The sequence below is a fragment of the Megalobrama amblycephala genome, linkage group LG1, assembly GCF_018812025.1.
Source record: "Megalobrama amblycephala isolate DHTTF-2021 linkage group LG1, ASM1881202v1, whole genome shotgun sequence".
Lineage (NCBI taxonomy): Eukaryota > Metazoa > Chordata > Actinopteri > Cypriniformes > Xenocyprididae > Megalobrama > Megalobrama amblycephala.
The window spans coordinates 67,790,257-67,808,187 of record NC_063044.1 but is presented as its reverse complement, the minus strand read 5'-3'; the positions used below and the strand labels follow the sequence as shown (position 1 = coordinate 67,808,187).

Here is a 17,931-nt window from a genome sequence, read left to right as displayed (position 1 = left end):
CAAAGTTTTCCCTAACCTTACCCGTATCCCACCTCAATATCAGCAAAAGTGTTTTGCAATTCAATATGAACCCAATAAGTACATTGTACTTATTTTTTGATGTAAGTACATAGTAGTTAAGGCCACTTAATATAAAGTGGGACCGAAATAACACAGCACCTGAACACAGAGACCTCAGTACTTGGTTCACAATACACAATGACGGTAATATTTGAGTGTGAATGTGCCATTTTGAGTAGAAAATGAACTCCAAATGTCACAAAATGTCAAGTTAGTAAACATAACCACAAAAGCAATGATAAAACAGTGTAAATACAGCAAAAAAAAAATCAACCTCATTAATTATTCAACACCCATGCTTGATGCCATGCAACACCAATATCAGAAAAGTTGAGTTGAAGTGTGTGTGTGTGTGTGTGTGTGTGTGTGTGTGTGTGTGTGTGTGTGTGTGTGTGTGTCGTTATGCTTCTTTTCTCAACCCAAAAGCTTTATTAGTTGTTTAGATTGATTGATTTCTCTTCAGTGTTATGGTGTTATCACTCTTGTGGTAACTGGCGCCTACTACAAGAATTCCTTTTTTTTTTTTTTTTTTGCAAGTTGTTATTTTGTCTGTACCTACTTCTGTTATTGTTCTTTACATACTAAGTTTATATTGTTAATTCTTTGGGAAAGGATTGGTAGAGAGGTGGGCACCATTTTCTTTATATCTTGTTTTCTCCTGTTTAAGCTAGCTAGGGAGTTAGTATATTCTTATTGTATCTTTGTTTTCTTTTCTTTTGTAGCTTAGTTAGTTTCTCCCTAATATGCAGAGTGTTTATGTTTGTTGTTTTTGCTTTGCCCCTCTTGAATCCTTGAAATTCTCCCACATTTGTAAAATAAAGAACTTGTTTTTGATATTGAGTTGACTTTGGTCTTTGTTAAAGCACTGGGGTTGGGAATTGAACCATTTTATATTAAAGTTATAATCACTTTAGCTTTCATCATTATCAGTAATAAGAGGAAAGATTCTCAAAGCCTTTAAAGCAGGAATAGTTGTTGTTTTGGTTGTATTACATCATGTTTAAATATACAGATAGTAATTGAACAACATACTGTATAGAAAAATGTACCAACACCAAAAACAATTTACAGAAAAACCAGAAGACCATAAACCTGAAGGATAATGGCTGGTGATCAAGAGAGAGAGAAATACATTAACATATCCTCCTCAATGAATGTTTCAGCAGTAACATCTAGGTCAGGGATGGGCATTTTCGATAGTTACAAGGGCAAACATTTTTTTCTCTTTCATACCAAGGAGCCAGAGTACTAATCCACACTTAGACCTTTTAAACAGTTTTACTCAATTTACTTTTCATTAAGGGAAATCAATGTATAACTAGATAAAAAAAAAAGTTTGTAGAGACAAACTTTAAGTTGGCTTGAAAGTTTGAAGGAAGTTTGAAGGATTTCAGGAGGAAGGAAGTTTGAAGGGTTAGTTTTTAGATAGATAGACAGATAAAGGAAGGAGAAATACAGTAATTATCAGGGAGTTCTAAATGGAATGAAACAGGTGTAATTTGTCTGAGAATTTTGAATGGACCCACATACCTAGGACTGAGTTTCTAGCATGGAAGCCTAAGACGATGGCCCCGGGTGGATAACCATACCCACTGACCAGGTTTGTACTCGGGACCAGGGCGGCGATGGCGGTTAGCTTGAATCTCTTGTCTCCTTACTGCTCTCTGCAGGTGAATATGGGCATGGTTCCAAATCTCCTCACTGCGCTGTAACCACTCGTTGACTGCTGGTAGTTCAGAAGGTTCTCCTGACCAAGGAAACAGTGGAGGTTGAAAGCCCAGCACGCATTTAAACAGAGTGAGGCCTGTGGCTGGTTTTTGGAGGCAGTTTTGAGCGTGCTCGGCCCACATTAGGTATGGGCTCCAGTCCAGACTGATGGTTATGACAGTAGGTTCTGGGAAAGCGAGTGAGCTCTTGGTTCAGCTACTCTGTCTGGCCGTTGGACTGTGGGTGGTACTCAGAGGTGAGACTGATGTTGACATTGAGGAGGCGGAAGAACGCTGACCAGACCCTGGATGTGAATTGGGGCCCCCTGTCAGACACTATGTCATCTGGCAGACCATAAAATCTGAACACATAGTTGCAGAGGGTTTCGGTGGTCTCCATGGCAGTAGGTAATTTGGGCAGAGGGATTAAACGGCATGATGAACCGCCGATAGAAGTTTGAAAAGCCCAGAATGCACTGAAGTTCTTTGAGAGTCTGAGGTTTAGAGCAGTTCACCACTGCTTTTACTTTTTGATTGTCCATTGCCACTCCCTCTTGACTGATGACGTAACCCAGAAATGAAGTCTTGGTTTGATGAAACTCAAACTTTTCTGCCTTTGCATATAACTTGTGGATGGACGGACTGTTGGCAAGGCTGAATGGCATAACAGAGTATTCATAATGCCCAGTGGATGTAGAAAAGGCCGTCTTCCATTCGTCCCCCTCTCTTATGCGAATTAAGTTATAAGCAGAGCGTAGGTCTAATTTGGTGAAATATCTGGCTTTGCAGAGTTACTCTAGAGCAGCAGGAACTAATGGAAGGGGATACCTGAATTTTATGGTAATGTCATTAAGGCTACAATAATCAATACAAGGCCTGAGGCTCCCATCCTTCTTCTTGACGAAGAAAAACCCGGCTGAGGCTGGTGAAGTGGAAGGGCAGATAAACCCCTTGGGTAATTCCTCCTCTATGTATTTCTTCATAGCATCCGGCTTGGGCTGTGACAGTGGGAAGATCCTAACCTTGGGAGGTGTAGTGCCAGGAGGGAGCTCAATGGAACAGTCCCAGGAGCGATGTGGTGGTAGTTGCGATGCCTTGGTCTTGCTGAAGGCCTCAGGGAGAATGACGTATTCGTTTGGAAGACCGGGAACCTCGGGCTTGGGTGAGAGAGATGGTGCTGACTGGAATGAGTGACTTGGGCATGATGCAGCTCTGATGACAAGATGTGCTTCACTGAGTGATTTCCCCACTTATCCATGATATGTGGGGGTTGTGACGACGTAACCAAGGTAATCTCAGGATTAGTGAGTGAATGGATGAATTTATGACGTAGAACTGGAAGGTTTCCAGATGTAGCAGGTCGGTTTGCATCTGTAGGCAGCTGGTGATGTGTGAAATTCGGCCCTCTCTGAGCGGCCGACCGTCTAGCGCCTCCACTGCCAAGCGAGAAGCACAGGGGGTTAGAGAGAGATTATATTTGACAGCGAATTCTCTGGAAATGAAGTTGCCAGCTGCCCCAGAGTCTAATAACCCCTACACGGTTATGATTTAATTGCCACTGAATATTTTAACTGGTGCTTTGACACAATGAATGGATTGAATCGATTCACTCACCGCTTTGCTGTTGCTTGAGATGGGTCACACTGGACATGTGGATTTGTAGTGAACGGACTGACCACAGTACATGCAGAGATGATGTTGTACTCTGCGGTCTTCGGGTGTCAGATGAGCGTAGCCAAGCTGCATGGGTTCAGGATTGCCCGTGAGGGAAGAGGCTGAGGTGGCATTGATATGAGCTGGGCAGCGTGACCGCATCAAATTATCAGTTTGAATTGTTAAATCCATGAACTAGTTCGGGGAGCGACCCTCATCGCGACAGGCCATCTCTGCTTGAAGCGCCTGATTCAGACCACGACGATATAACAGTTTAAGAGTGTCCTCGATCCATTCATTTTGGGCAGCAAGGGTGCAGAAGGCCAGTGTATATTTGGCTGCTGTGTTAGAGTTCTGGACTAGAGTGTGCAGCTGTTTACCCGCGCAGCAGCCGCTGCTGGAACGCTCGAATACCTCTCTGAAACACTGCATGAAGTGGTCAAATGAGTGAAAACTGGTACCGTCAGATCTCCAGACAGCGGTTATACAATCCAGAGATTTTCCCATCAGAAGTGAACACACAAAGGCAATCTTACTCGAGTCGATGGAGTAGAGAATGGGTTGTTGATTGACAAACAGAGTGCATTGTAATAAGAAGCCATTGCATCCGTTGGAAGTGCCGTCGAATTTCTCTGGGAAAGCCAGTCGAGGACACATAGTGTTGATTGGGTTCTCTGGACAATGGCCGAGCATGGGTGGAGCAGTGGTTGGCTGTGTGGCAGGCTGTAGATTGAGGCCTTGTAGTGACCTCACCAAATCTTCCATCAAGAAGGTTAATCGGCCCAGTTGGTGTTGATGCATCGAGAGTTGACTGGCCTGGGCAAACAGCTCTGTAGACAGTTGAACAATGACTGCTGGATCGCTTATTGGCGAAGTCTTCTGTGACAATTCAGAAGTCTATTGATCCATTTGCAGTTTATTCAACAGTTCAGTCAGTACAGAAATCATAAACCAGTAGACAGGGAGAGGGTCATGGCAGGCGGCAGACAGGGATAAACAAAGACAGGCAGGAATCGGGACAGGCAGCAAGAATCACAAATCAGAATAACAGTCCAAGTCGATATCAGAACAGCAAAGAGGGTAAAACACTCAGAAATGTACACCGTAGCTATACAAGACTTTGCCCAGGATTGCGTGTGACTGTGGGCTTTATAGTGAGTGAGGGATAAGATGATTGGTGGCAGGTGCATGAGTGATCAGTCCCAGGTATGTGGGTGCATGGGAATTGAAGTCCAATAGTAACTAATACTTTGGTGACGGCTCCCTCTGGCGGTTCAGGAGATCTGGTGCAGGAGACTCAATCGTGACAAGTATTCTTAAAGGGCAAAAATGATACATAAATAATAAACTATAACTATGATGTTTTATTCACTTAAAGAAAACTATGGCAGTATAAAACTACTAAACTAGTAGCTTAATGAACATATACTTCAAAGTGTACTTTAATAAACAAAACAAACTGCTAGTTCATCAATATTAACAGAGAAACTGCTGAAAACACTCTTTTTTTGTAAGTCTTGGAACTTTCCAGTGCTATTTTGGACCATAATTGGAGCAAAAACAGGCACAATTAAGTTATATATCTGACTCCAGTATGAATAATCTGTCTTTCTTGGAACTAATAGGAGAATGTAGGATTTAACCAGAATAAAAAAAGTTATAATCACTTTAGCTTTAAACATGATCAGTAATGTAAACTAGATAAAAAGTTTGTAGAGACAAACTTTAATTTGGCTTGAAAAAGCCTAGCCAGAAAGTTGAAAGAACTTTTAAAAGATGAAGTCAGAACAATTACCCTCATTCAAGTGTTGATAAAAAGGATCCATGAAGCTAGAATAAAATGTTTTTAAATTTAAAGTACAGTTAAAGACATATTTCAAGCATAAAAAAGTAATACCTAAATTGGAACATAGTAGTTTAATTAAAGTGCAAAAAAATGATAAATAAATAATAAACTCTAAGTATGATGTTATGTTCACTTAAAGAAAACTATTGCAGTATAAAACTACTAAACTAGTAGTTTACTTACAGAGCTACCCTTTGGCTGTGGTAAAACTTTGGCCAGAGTAAGACAGATCCTTCAGGATAAACCTGGTGCAAAGTTTGCTTATTTCTCATTGGATATGCTTTTTGAACCAGACCCTATATTAATTGAGTTTCCGAAACAAATTTGAGACTTGCATGGGTACAACAACAGTTTGTTTCTTATGATTTAATATCTGCCCAAAAATGTATTCTTTTGTTCTGAAAGAAAAAGGAAGTTCCAACTCTTAAATTACGGACAAAATTGTCAGGTACACTACATCTGGAGAGAATTAGGTAGACCCTAATAGACAAGGCTTTGTTATTTGATGAACAGTTGGTCCCATTTTTTTTCCTTTCTGCAAACTTGTGATTAATATGTTTATCATGCCTACATTACCTACTTTTTTCTCTTGATAGCAGTTATGTTTTTTTTTTTTTGGGGGGGGGGGGGGGGATTTATATTTTCTGTTCAGCTATTACTTCCATGATTATTGTTTTTCTTCTTCTTCTTTTTTGTGCATATTTGTTAGAATGTAAGTTTTGTTTGCATTTTAAAAAAAGTGTAATTACAATGTACCATTGACGGCCAATTACATTACCTCTCATGCCTTCCCTTTCAATCATTAACTTTTAATAGAGCAGTTTTACAGTTTTATTTCTCATATACCCTGACTCAAATAATGTGTTTCTAACAGCAAACACTCAGAATAAAGTGAGATGATCTGTGAATGATCCTGAATGTCTTGTTGAATGAGTGTTGATAGTCTGAGGATCATCACAGAGAAACTGCTGAAAACACTCTTTATTTCATGTCAATAGTTCCTGTTTTCACCTCATTTATTATGCTGATGTCTTCAGATCTGCTGTAAATTGACACTTAAAGCTAATTTTATTGGTGTCAACAGACTGAGGGTGTTTGTTGGCTACAAATATCTACATTTATTTCTAAATAAATGTTTATGCTTCATCTGTTTTTCACAACATTATTTATATTTATATATTATATATAAAACAAACTCAGTAAATGATATATTTTTCATATTGGCAGATCAGCTCCTCCCACAGCAAACACATCATCACGTGGAGCTCCTCCCACATCACGCATATCATCAGTGAAGCTCCTCCCACTGCAATTCCCCAATAAAAGGAATATTCCCATCAGATGAGCATCAGAGCATCAGGAAGAGCTGAAATCTGCAAAGACTGAGTTTATTAAAGAGGACAGTGAGAACATGAGTGATCCAGAACCCTGCAGAATGAAACACACTGAAGATACTGAAGAACAAAGAGGTTGGTGTTTATTCTTCATTCATTCATGATGCTGAACAACATTTAATGCTAGAAAGATTCAAACACTTCTGCACATTTAGATATGCAGTTAAACTATGAAATGGAATGATCTTTTTTTTTCTTTTTAAACAAATGGCTAAATATTGGTGGGGACAAATTTGTCATCTCAAAATATTGATAGGGACTAGTACCTGGCGTCCCCCCCTAAACCTACGCCCATGACCGAACTGTATGAAGTAAATTAACTTTCCAGAATGACTGACAGGGTTGTAAGCATAAATTAAGCAAAAGCAAGATATAATTCTTGATAAAGTTGTATTTCACATAAATTATAGATGGTCATCATAGTTCAAGATTATTCTTCTTAGAGTAAATTTAGTAACAGGGTTGATGGATGCAGTCATCCCTTGTGAAAAAAAAGTGCACTTTAGTATACTTTTATAAAGTGTACTTATTGCAAAAATAATATACTTTAAAAGAACACACTTAAGTGTGAATTAAATGTAATGTTTTCATCGCTTAAGTGCATTATATCTGTACTTAATTTCAAATATATCACATATTAAGTTCATATTAAATGCAATAAGTTGAACTTAAGAGTGATTTTTTTGAACAACTTAAGTGGTACTTTAATACAACTTTATGACAACCTTCGTAATTGCTTCTAGTACCTTTAAAATATAGTTGAAGTGCACTGCCCAATGCACTAACAAGCAATTAATGTGAACTAAAATATATTTTAATATCAGATATCAATACACTTAAGTGTGAATTAAATGTAATGTTTCATCCGCTTAAGTGCAATCTATTTGTAATCAATTTCAAATATATCACAGATTAAGTTAATATTAAATGCAATAAGTTGAACTTTTGAGTGATTTTTTTGAACAACTTAAGTGGTACTTTAATACAACTTTATGACAACCTTCGTAATTGCTTCTAGTACCTTTAAAATATAGTTAAAGTGCACTGCCCAATGGACTAACAAGCAATTAATGTGAACTAAAATATATTTTAATATCAGTTATCAATACACTTAAGTGTGAATTAAATGTAATGTTTTCAGCCGCTTAAGTGCATTCTATTTGTAATTAATTTCAAATATATCACAGATTAAGTTCATATTAAATGCAATAAGTTGAACTTCTGAGTGATTTTTTTTTTAAGCACTTAAGTAGGACTTTAATACAATTTTTTATGTACTTCAAAATATGGTAAAAGTATACTTCCGAATGTACTGACAAGCAATTAATGCGAACTTAAATATACTTTAATGTAATTTACATGTACACTATTATATAATTTAATACATTTGTAATTACATTTTTTGTACATATAATAATGAAGTTACAATTTAGTATATTTCAAAATATTACAATCAACACAAATGCAAATTGAAACCCTCTACATTTACTGACAAAATAATCTCTAAAACAAATGCACAAAAACCTTTTTGTTGATGCACAAGAAAAACCCAAGAAACACTATACACAATCACAAACAATTACAACACTTTAACTCTCATTTAGAAAGAGTCTGGAGGACAGTGAGGCTTATATGCATATCATTTTCTCCATCACATACAAAGGTACCTAAACCTACCATCACAATCTTTCTGCATTTTTACATTTTCAGATAAAATCATTCTGTATAAGATGATAAATAAGATAACACCCATGAATTAATACAAACAAAATGTAAAGAAAAGAAAAGATTCAAAACTTTGGGTAACACTGTACAATAATTTTCTATTAGTTAACTACTTTAGTTAACATGAACCATGAATGAAAAATACTTTAAGCATTTATAAATCCTAGTTAATATTACTTATGCATTATTAAAATCAAAAGTTGCATATGTTAATAGATAATGCACTGTAAACTAACATGAACAATAACTATACATTTTATTAACTTGAGAAAAAAAAAAATTATTGCCTAATGTTAACAAATATTGATAAATACTGTAAAAAAAAGTCAATGCACATAGTTAGATAATGTTATCTAATATATTAATTGATGTTAACAAGCGAGACCTTTTGTAAAGTGTTACCTTTTGTAAACCTTGTTACTTATAAGCTCTGCAACCCTTACTAGCACAAACATTAAACAGGACAAAAAGGTTTCTTCTAAAATCTTACTCCAGCATTACAGTGAATGTAATTTTGAAAAGAAAAAATAAAACAAACAAAAAAACAATGAATTCCAAAGGCACAAAAACAAGAAAACCAAAATTGTCTGTCACCACCTTTTTTTAAGTTGTATGAAAAAGTGCTGTTTATGTCAATGTCCCAGAAGCTCTTCATCGGCAGAAAACCTCAAATGTCCATGAAGCTGCGAACCACCTCTACACAGTATGCGTAAATGAACATGTTCCAAAGAGGCAAGAAAGTAAAAAAAATAAATACCTGGAGGAAAAAAAAACAAAAAAGAAGTAAGAGTCAGTCCATTATTATAATTGGTTCAATCGAATGAAATCAATAGATATAGATATATATACAGAAATCCAAAGTTTATATCCACCTTTGTAGGTTTGAAAATAATAAAAACCCATTTGGTATTCCCTAAAGGCAAAGAGTTGCTGATAGTGATTGAAGCCTGTGGCCAAGATGTTTACTGTGTACTGATAATTTCCTCCACTTTAATACCAGTTACAGTGTGAAATAAATATGAATGAACATCTGAAGGTGTGTTACAACATACAGTACAACTGACCCATAAGTTGTCACATTTAATCGCTCAATCAGTGTTTCAACCGTGGAAAGACGTCAATAAAACAGCTTGTAAACAATGTCACGTAACGTCACATTTACTTCAGAAAAATCATATTCAGCATAAACTCATTAGTCAGCTATAGAGAGGAACATTCTGCTAATTATATGCACCACGTTACATATTCATTATAATTTTATTTAAAATATTTTTTTATAATTAATTTATGTATTTAATGTTTGAATACATAATTTATGACAGCTACAATTTAAATGTTTATATTTCAAAAAACAATTTAGAGTAGAAATATGATTATGTAATTCTAAAGTTTACATAATCATAACTTTATTATAAAACAAACAAATCATACAAATTAGCATTGTATTTGTTTCTTTATTTAGTACTTCCCTGATGAAGCAGTTTATTCTGCAAGGTGTAAGTAAACTTTTGACCGCAACTGCATCACCCAAGATGAATTACCTCAGTCATCAGGACAACACTGTTGTAGAATCCTGGGAGAAGCTCCTTCACATTTCCCACAAACACCAGGATTCCAGTGACCACACCATCTTCACTGACACTGGCCTTTAAACATAGAGAACATTTTTATAAACATTTTTATTCCTACTTTACAAGGAATTAAACATAACTTTATCAATTACACAAATATAGATAACCCAAGGCCCAAGCAAATTGAGGGGTTTTGCTTTGAAAATAATTATATAATAATATCATTATATGTAAATATAAATATATAATGATTAGATGGGGATTTGTAAGTGCACAGGTGAGAATTTATTACTTGCAAACAGAAAAGATTCAAAGCATTTAAAAGCTATAAGGACAGTTGATGGCAGTGTTTTAGCTTGTAGTGTGTGATCAGGGTGGCTGAATTAATGGAAAAACATGGAACATCACCTCATCAATACAGGTCTTTGATTCCACACAGCTTGCACTGTATCTCCAATAACAAATCTGTACTGATCCTACAAAATGAATATATAAAACAACAGATAAGCACAAAAATATTACATATTACAAACACAAACAGTAATTGAACAACTAACTTTTCAAATGCAAAAAGAAAAATAGATTATAAGCATTACTGGTGGTTATAATAGCGATTAAATGTATATAATTGTCTTTAAATGTTACAAGATCAGATCTTTGAATTTAGTTCTGCAAATTTAACTTAAAGTCATTTAAAATGATTTAAAAAGTCAGAGTTCAATTAAAATATATTTTCAGCAGCCAAATTCTTTGAACACGCCCACACACGCGACCACGTTCATATTGTATACGAAATTATTATAATGCAATCATAAATAAATTACAGGAAACATGATTAATTCACCTCCATATTGCGATTAAACTAAATAAGTTACACTCATAAGAACTGCTATGTTCCGGTGAAAAAATAAAAATGAAGAGAGCATATATCAATATCAAGATACTTACTTATTTGTAATACATAACGTCTCATCTGTAGTCATCCAAACGTGCGCTCCTTTGTTTTCTTCTTTGATCAGCAAAGTTGCCTCGCGCATCGCGATCACAGAAAGATGGCTGAAGGTGCATTTTTCAAACTCTGGTGAAGTAATGCGCCGTCATGACGTAGTATTGTGGCGCATGCGCATGATTAAATTTGTTCAAGTTGGAAGTTTTTCTAATTCATTGTTGTAGTTAGACTGTAAGTTTACAGAACTTGACTCATTCACCTAACTGAAATTCAATTATTTTATAGTTTAGTCTGATTAAAATTAAATGTATTTTAACTGAATATGAATTCAAATTATTTTTTAGATCTGTTAAACTTTTGCTTGCAATTAAATAGGTTTAATCAACTTATAACAACAATGATATTATAAGTATTATACAGATATGTAAAGTACAGCACTGTTGCATTAAGTATCACAAATACAGCACTCCGTAAAAAAAAAAAAAAAAAACATTTTATGTCAAATATTATGTAGAAAACTGACACTAGTCGAGTTTAGAGCAGGAGCTGGTGATAAAAATTTCAACAATAAGTTGTACAGGATTATACACTGTATAAGCAAGTGTTTTGAAATTCAGAAAAATAAATTTCAAGTGTATTAATGCACACAGTATTTATTAAAGACTAAGCACATTTAAAATACATTAACAAATGTCATCTTGGACAACACACTTAAGTTGAAATTAAAATAAATTATTTTTCATGTGCTTTAATATATAAGTCAATACATCAGAATAAGTTTACTTATTTAAAACACTATAAAGTCATAATTAGGTAAAAATTAAGTGCATTTTTAAAAAGTGCTCTTAAGCATGTTTAGAAATAATAAATATAACTTAATAAGTCATTATTACAAAGTGCATTTTTTAAAAAGTGTTAATAAATATTGTCATTTAAGTGTACTTTCTTTAAGTACAACTTAATAAGTCATTATTACAAAGTGCATTTTTAAAAACTGCACTTAAGCATGTTAATAAATATTGCTATTAAAGTGTACTTTTTTAAGTACAACTTAATAAGTCATTATTACAAAGTGCATTTTTAAAAAGTGCACTCAAGTGTGTTAATAAACATTGTCATTAAAGTTTACTTTCTGTAAGTACAATTAATAAGTCATTATTACAAAGGGCATTTTTAAAAAGTGCACTCAAGAGTGTTAGTAAATATTGTCATTTAAGTGTACTTTCTTTAAGTACAGCTTAATTTGACATTATTACAAAGGGCATTTTTAAAAAGTGCACTCGAGCATATTAATAAATATTGTCATTAAAGTGTACTTTCTTTAAGTAAAACTTAATTTGACATTATTACAAAGTGCATTTTTAAAAAGTGCACTTAAGCATGATAATAAATATTGTCATTAAAGTGTACTTTATTTAAGTTCAACTTAATTAGACATTATTACAAAGTGTATTTTTAAAAAGTGCACTTAAGCGTGTTAGTAAATATTGTCATTTAAGTGTACTTTCTTTAAGTACAACTTAATTTGACATTATTACAAAGGGCATTTTTAAAAAGTGCACTCGAGCATATTAATAAATATTGTCATTAAAGTGTACTTTCTTTAAGTAAAACTTAATTTGACATTATTACAAAGTGCATTTTTAAAAAGTGCACTTAAGCATGATAATAAATATTGTCATTAAAGTGTACTTTATTTAAGTTCAACTTAATTAGACATTATTACAAAGTGTATTTTTAAAAAGTGCACTTAAGCGTGTTAGTAAATATTGTCATTTAAGTGTACTTTCTTTAAGTACAACTTAATTTGACATTATTACAAAGGGCATTTTTAAAAAGTGCACTTAAGCGTGTTAATAAATATTTTCATTAAAGTGTACTTTCTTTAAGTACAACTTAATTTGACATTATTACAAAGGGCATTTTTAAAAAGTGCACTTAAGCATGATAATAAATATTGTCATTAAAGTATATTCTATTTAAGTACACTTAAGTGGCCTTTAAGTTTAATTATATTGTATTATCTGCAAGTGCACTTTGTAAAAAGTATACTAAGTACACACAAAGTACACTTTCAATACAATTAAGTGCACTTCTTTTTCACAAGGGATTCATTTGTAAAAACTGAGACAATGGATTGAGATTATTTTCTTGTCCTCCCATCATGCTGTAGAAAGAGCCCAGATGATGTCACTTCCTGGGTGTCGCAATTTTAATAAATGTTCTATTTGCTTGTTTGTTTTTTATAAAAGGAGGACAATCATGTCAGGAAAGAACAGGGTTGAGTGAAACATATAGGACACAGGCAATGCCAATAAAAATAGTTAAAGCTTATGTCACAATCTGCAGCATCATTTTTTTACATGCATTTGTAACAAATAATAATCATTCCAAAATGTAAAAATATACAATCTACTCAACTTTATTGCAAAAATTTTGCTCTTTTTCATAGAGAAAGTTTGAGGTTGTGTTTTAATGGTGTCACACGCATATGAATGGAAGTCAGTTGAAGGAAAAATCTAGTGTGATCGGCCTTTAATAAGTTCTTTAGTAAAATAAATTAAATATCTAACAGTTGGTGTCAAAATATGGAAGTATTGTACAAACCCGATTCCAAAAAAGTTGGGACACTGTACATATTGTGAATAAAAACAGAATTCAATGATGTGGAAGTTTCAAATTTCAATATTTTATTCAGAATACAACATAGATGACATATCAAATGTTTAAACTGAGAAAATGTATCATTTTAAGGGAAAAATAAGTTTATTTTAAATTTCATGGCATCAACACATCTCAAAAAAGTTGGGACAAGGCCATGTTTACCACTCTGTGGCATCCCCTCTTCTTTTTATAACAGTCTGCAAACGTCTGGGGACTGAGGAGAGAAGTTGCTCAAGTTTAGGAATAGGAATGTTGTCCTATTCTTGTCTAATACAGACTTCCAGTTGCTCAACTGTCTTAAGTCTTCTTTGTCACATCTTCCTCTTTATGATGTGACAAATGTTTTCTATGGGTGAAAGATCTGGACTGCAGGCTGGCCATTTCAGTACCCGGATCCTTCTTCTACGCAGCCATGATGTTGTAATTGATGCAGTATGTGGTCTGGCATTGTCATGTTGGAAAATGCAAAGTCTTCCCTGAAAGAGACGACGTCTGGATGGGAGCATATGTTGTTCTAGAACTTGGATATACCTTTCAGCATTGATGGTGCCTTTCCAGATGTGTAAGCTGCACATGCCACACGCACTCATGCAACCCCATACCATCAGAGATGCAGGCTTCTGAACTGAGCGCTGATAACAACTTGGGTTGTCCTTGTCCTCTTTAGTCTGGATGACATGGCATCCCAGTTTTCCAAAAAGAACTTAAAATTTTGATTTGTTTGACCACAGAACAGTTTTCTACTTTGCCACAGTCCATTTTAAATGAGCCTTGGCCCAGAGAAAACGCCTGCACTTCTGGATCATGTTTAGATATGGCTTCTTTTTTGACCTATATAGTTTTAGCCGGCAACGGCGAATGGCACGGTGGATTGTGTTCACCGCCAATGTTTTCTGGAAGTATTCCTGTAAATTGGTCCTCCAGCTGTTCCTTATATGTACATTTAACTTTTCCCGCCTCTTATTGCTACCTGTCCCAACTTTTTTGGAATGTGTAGCTCTCATGAAATCCAAAATGAGCCAATATTTGGCATGAAATTTCAAAATGTCTCACTTTCAACATTTGATATGTTATCTATATTTATTGTGAATAAAATATGTAAGTTTATGAGATTTGTAAATTATTGCATTCCTTTTTTATTCACAATTTGTACAGTGTCCCAACTTTTTTGGAATCGGGTTTGTATATTTTAATGTTAAAATCATGTTAGATAATTTTGTCATTGATCAAATATTTAATAGTTCTCACAACAGAATAATGAGATTTTGTCTGTAATGTTTTAAAAAATATATATATTGAAGATCAATGCTCCTCATTAATGGAAAGTTTCAGGGATGGTAATTTATAAAAAATATTTATAGCAGTTGTCTACTTTTTAACATCAGGGTTAATCTTTATGTCCTTTCACTTCATATTTCTGTCCTTGAATTATTTTGATGTACTGAAAATGAAATTACACTTTTTTTTTCATTTCAGACCTGATGGAAGTGAAGGAGGAGAGTGAAGAACTGAGTGAAGTGGAGGAGGAACATCATGACAAACCTGGAGAAAATTATTTGAGTCGCTCAAAAAATAAAAAGACATTTTTAAGGAAAAGAGGAGCCAAGAAATCTGCAACCTGCACCCAGTGTGGAAAGAGTTTCACGTACAAATGTCATCTTGAGATTCACATGAGAATTCATACTGGAGAGAAGCCGTACACATGTGATCAGTGTGGGAAGAGCTTCAATCGATCATCAAACCTTAAAGATCACACAAGGATTCACACTGGAGAGAAGCGACATGCATGTGATCAGTGTGGAAAGAGTTTCATACAAAGAGCAAACCTGAAAGTTCACATGAAAATCCACACTGGAGAGAAGCTGTTCAAGTGTGATCAATGTGGAAAGAGTTTCACATACAAAAAAACACTTAATGTTCACATGAGGATCCACACTGGAGAGAAGCCGCACACATGTGATCAGTGTGGGAAAACATTTATTGGGTCATCAAACCTGAAGATACACCTGACAGTTCATACGAAGGAGAAGCCACATTCATGTTCTGTGTGTGGAAAGAGTTTTTCACGGCTGGGAAATTTACAGAGACATCAGAAAATACACACTGGTGTGAGAGAGTACATGTGCTTTGAGTGTGAGAAGACTTTTAGTACAGGGAGCGAATTAAAACTGCATGAGAGAATTCACACTGGAGAAAAACCTTACAAGTGTTCACACTGTGACAAGAGATTCAGTCTGTCATCACATCTGAAAACACATGAGAGGATTCACACTGGAGAAAAACCTTACAAGTGTTCATACTGTGACACAAGATTCATTCAGTCAGCAAATCTGAAAACACATGAGATGATCCACACTGGAGAGAAACCGCACATGTGTGATCAGTGTGGAAAGAGTTTCTCTATTAAAAGTAACCTGAAGCGACACATGAAGATCCATGCAGTGGAGAAACCACATGACCACAGTCTGAAATCACGATAAGTTCATCTTTATGTGCTGAGAAACAAAGTCTCTTCAGTGAAAGACAGTCACAGTTAAATCACTCCATCTCCACCTTTTTCTGGTGAGCACACTGGTGTAGGGCTGCTATTAACAATTATTTTGATAATCTACTAGAAAAACTGAACAATATTTTTTCTCTAATAAATGTGTCATATAAAACATATGAAATATGAAGTAAACATCAACAAACAATTGCTTGTTCAAAAAAGTCTACCTTTCAAATTTTCATACACTAAAAACACATTACATTGAGTAAAATTTACTTAATTTTTTCTTTTGCAAGTTTTTGTATACATATTTTTTAAGTAAATTTCTAATTAGTATACTCTACTTCAATAAGTTAAGTAAAATTAACAAAGAAAATAAGTAATTTGAACTAGGTTCTTTTGCAGTACATTTTACTCAAACAATATTAACTGAATTAAAGTACACTTTTAAAGTGTATGCTTTACTTAGAAACATCCAATTCAATAATACAATAGATATTGTGTAGACACCATATCTACATATTAGAAGTAACACGGCACCTGAACACAGAGACCTCAGTACTTGGTTCACAATACACAACGACTGTAACATTTGATGGGTCGTATTTGAGTGTGAATGTGCCATTTTGAGTAGAAAACTAACTCCAAATGTCACAAAATGTCAAGTTAGTAAACATAACCACAAAAGCAATGATAAAACAGTGTAAAGACAGTGAAGAATCAACCTCATTCATTTTTCAACGGGAACACCAGTATCAAAAAAGTTGTGTGTGTGTGTGTGTGTTGTGAGGCTTCTTTTCTCAACCCAAAAGCTTTATTAGTTGTTTAGATTGATACCTTGTTGATTGATTTCTCTTCAGTGTTATGATGTTATCACTCTTGTGGTAACTGGCGCCTACTACAAGAATTTTTTGTTTGTTTGTTTGTTGGTTTTGCAAGTTATTATTTTGTTTATATCTACTTCTGTTATTGTTCTCTACATACAAAGTTTATATTGTTAATTCTTTGGGAAGGGATTGGTAGAGAGGTGGGCGCCATTTTCTTTATATCTTGTTTTCTCCTGTTTAAGCTAGCTAGGGAGTTAGTTTGTTTTTATTGTAACTTTTTTGTAGCTTAGTTAGTTTCTCCCTAATATGTAGAGCGTTTATGTTTGTTATTTTGGCTTTGCCCCCTCTTGAATCCTTGAAATTCTCCCACATTTGTAAAATAAAGAACTTGTTTTTGATATTGAGTTGACTTTGGTCTTTGTTAAAGCACTGGTGTTGGGAATCGAATCTTGCTGTCACCATTTTATTCTGTTACCTGTTCCTCCAACCCTAGACCATAGACTGTAAAAAATATGGACGTAGTGTCCGTGACGTCAACGATAGATTTCTGAACAGCAGTTTTAACGCGTAAATGAGGCCGCGGCCATCTTAGCTGCGTGTTACCGCACATCACTCCCGGATAACTGAAAATGGGCAAAGAGGCGGGAGGTGGTTTGAGCTGATGTGACTGGTTGCTGAAACCATGCCTGCCTAGCTCGACGTGACCATGTTAGCAACCAAAGGAGCTATCTATCTAGATACTATCTAAATTATTAATGAAGATACGTTTTATCATCAGAAAGTTCTAAAGGTTTACTGAAGGTAGACTTGTGCCGATATTCGGTAATGCGATAAATCGCGATAATGAATAAGCACGATATTGTAATCGTCGACACTTCAGAATACCGTAAATAATAATTTATTACCAATTATTAATTTTTTTATAAGGCAATTAAGAATACTTTACCCATCAGTCGTATAAAATGCACAACACCGCTGTATTCTGCGTCAAAAGAACACGCGCTCAGATGTAAACAATCCCAGCGTGCACGAGAAGCACATGGCGGAA

General features: G+C 34.8%; 1 protein-coding gene across 1 annotated transcript in view; it reads left to right on the top strand.

Annotated features, from left to right (window-relative positions):
- Positions 1 to 17,480, top strand: part of LOC125274955 (zinc finger protein 585B-like) — a 30,940-nt gene extending 13,460 nt beyond the window's left edge. The window contains exons 7-11 of the mRNA XM_048201571.1: positions 1,731 to 1,768; positions 1,914 to 2,023; positions 2,752 to 2,956; positions 3,144 to 3,225; positions 15,062 to 17,480. Of these exons, the coding sequence (XP_048057528.1) occupies positions 1,731 to 1,768; positions 1,914 to 2,023; positions 2,752 to 2,956; positions 3,144 to 3,225; positions 15,062 to 16,048 (1,422 nt within the window). The 3' untranslated portion in view covers positions 16,049 to 17,480. The remainder of the gene's footprint in view (positions 1 to 1,730; positions 1,769 to 1,913; positions 2,024 to 2,751; positions 2,957 to 3,143; positions 3,226 to 15,061) is intronic.
- Positions 17,481 to 17,931: the final 451 nt, after the last annotated feature.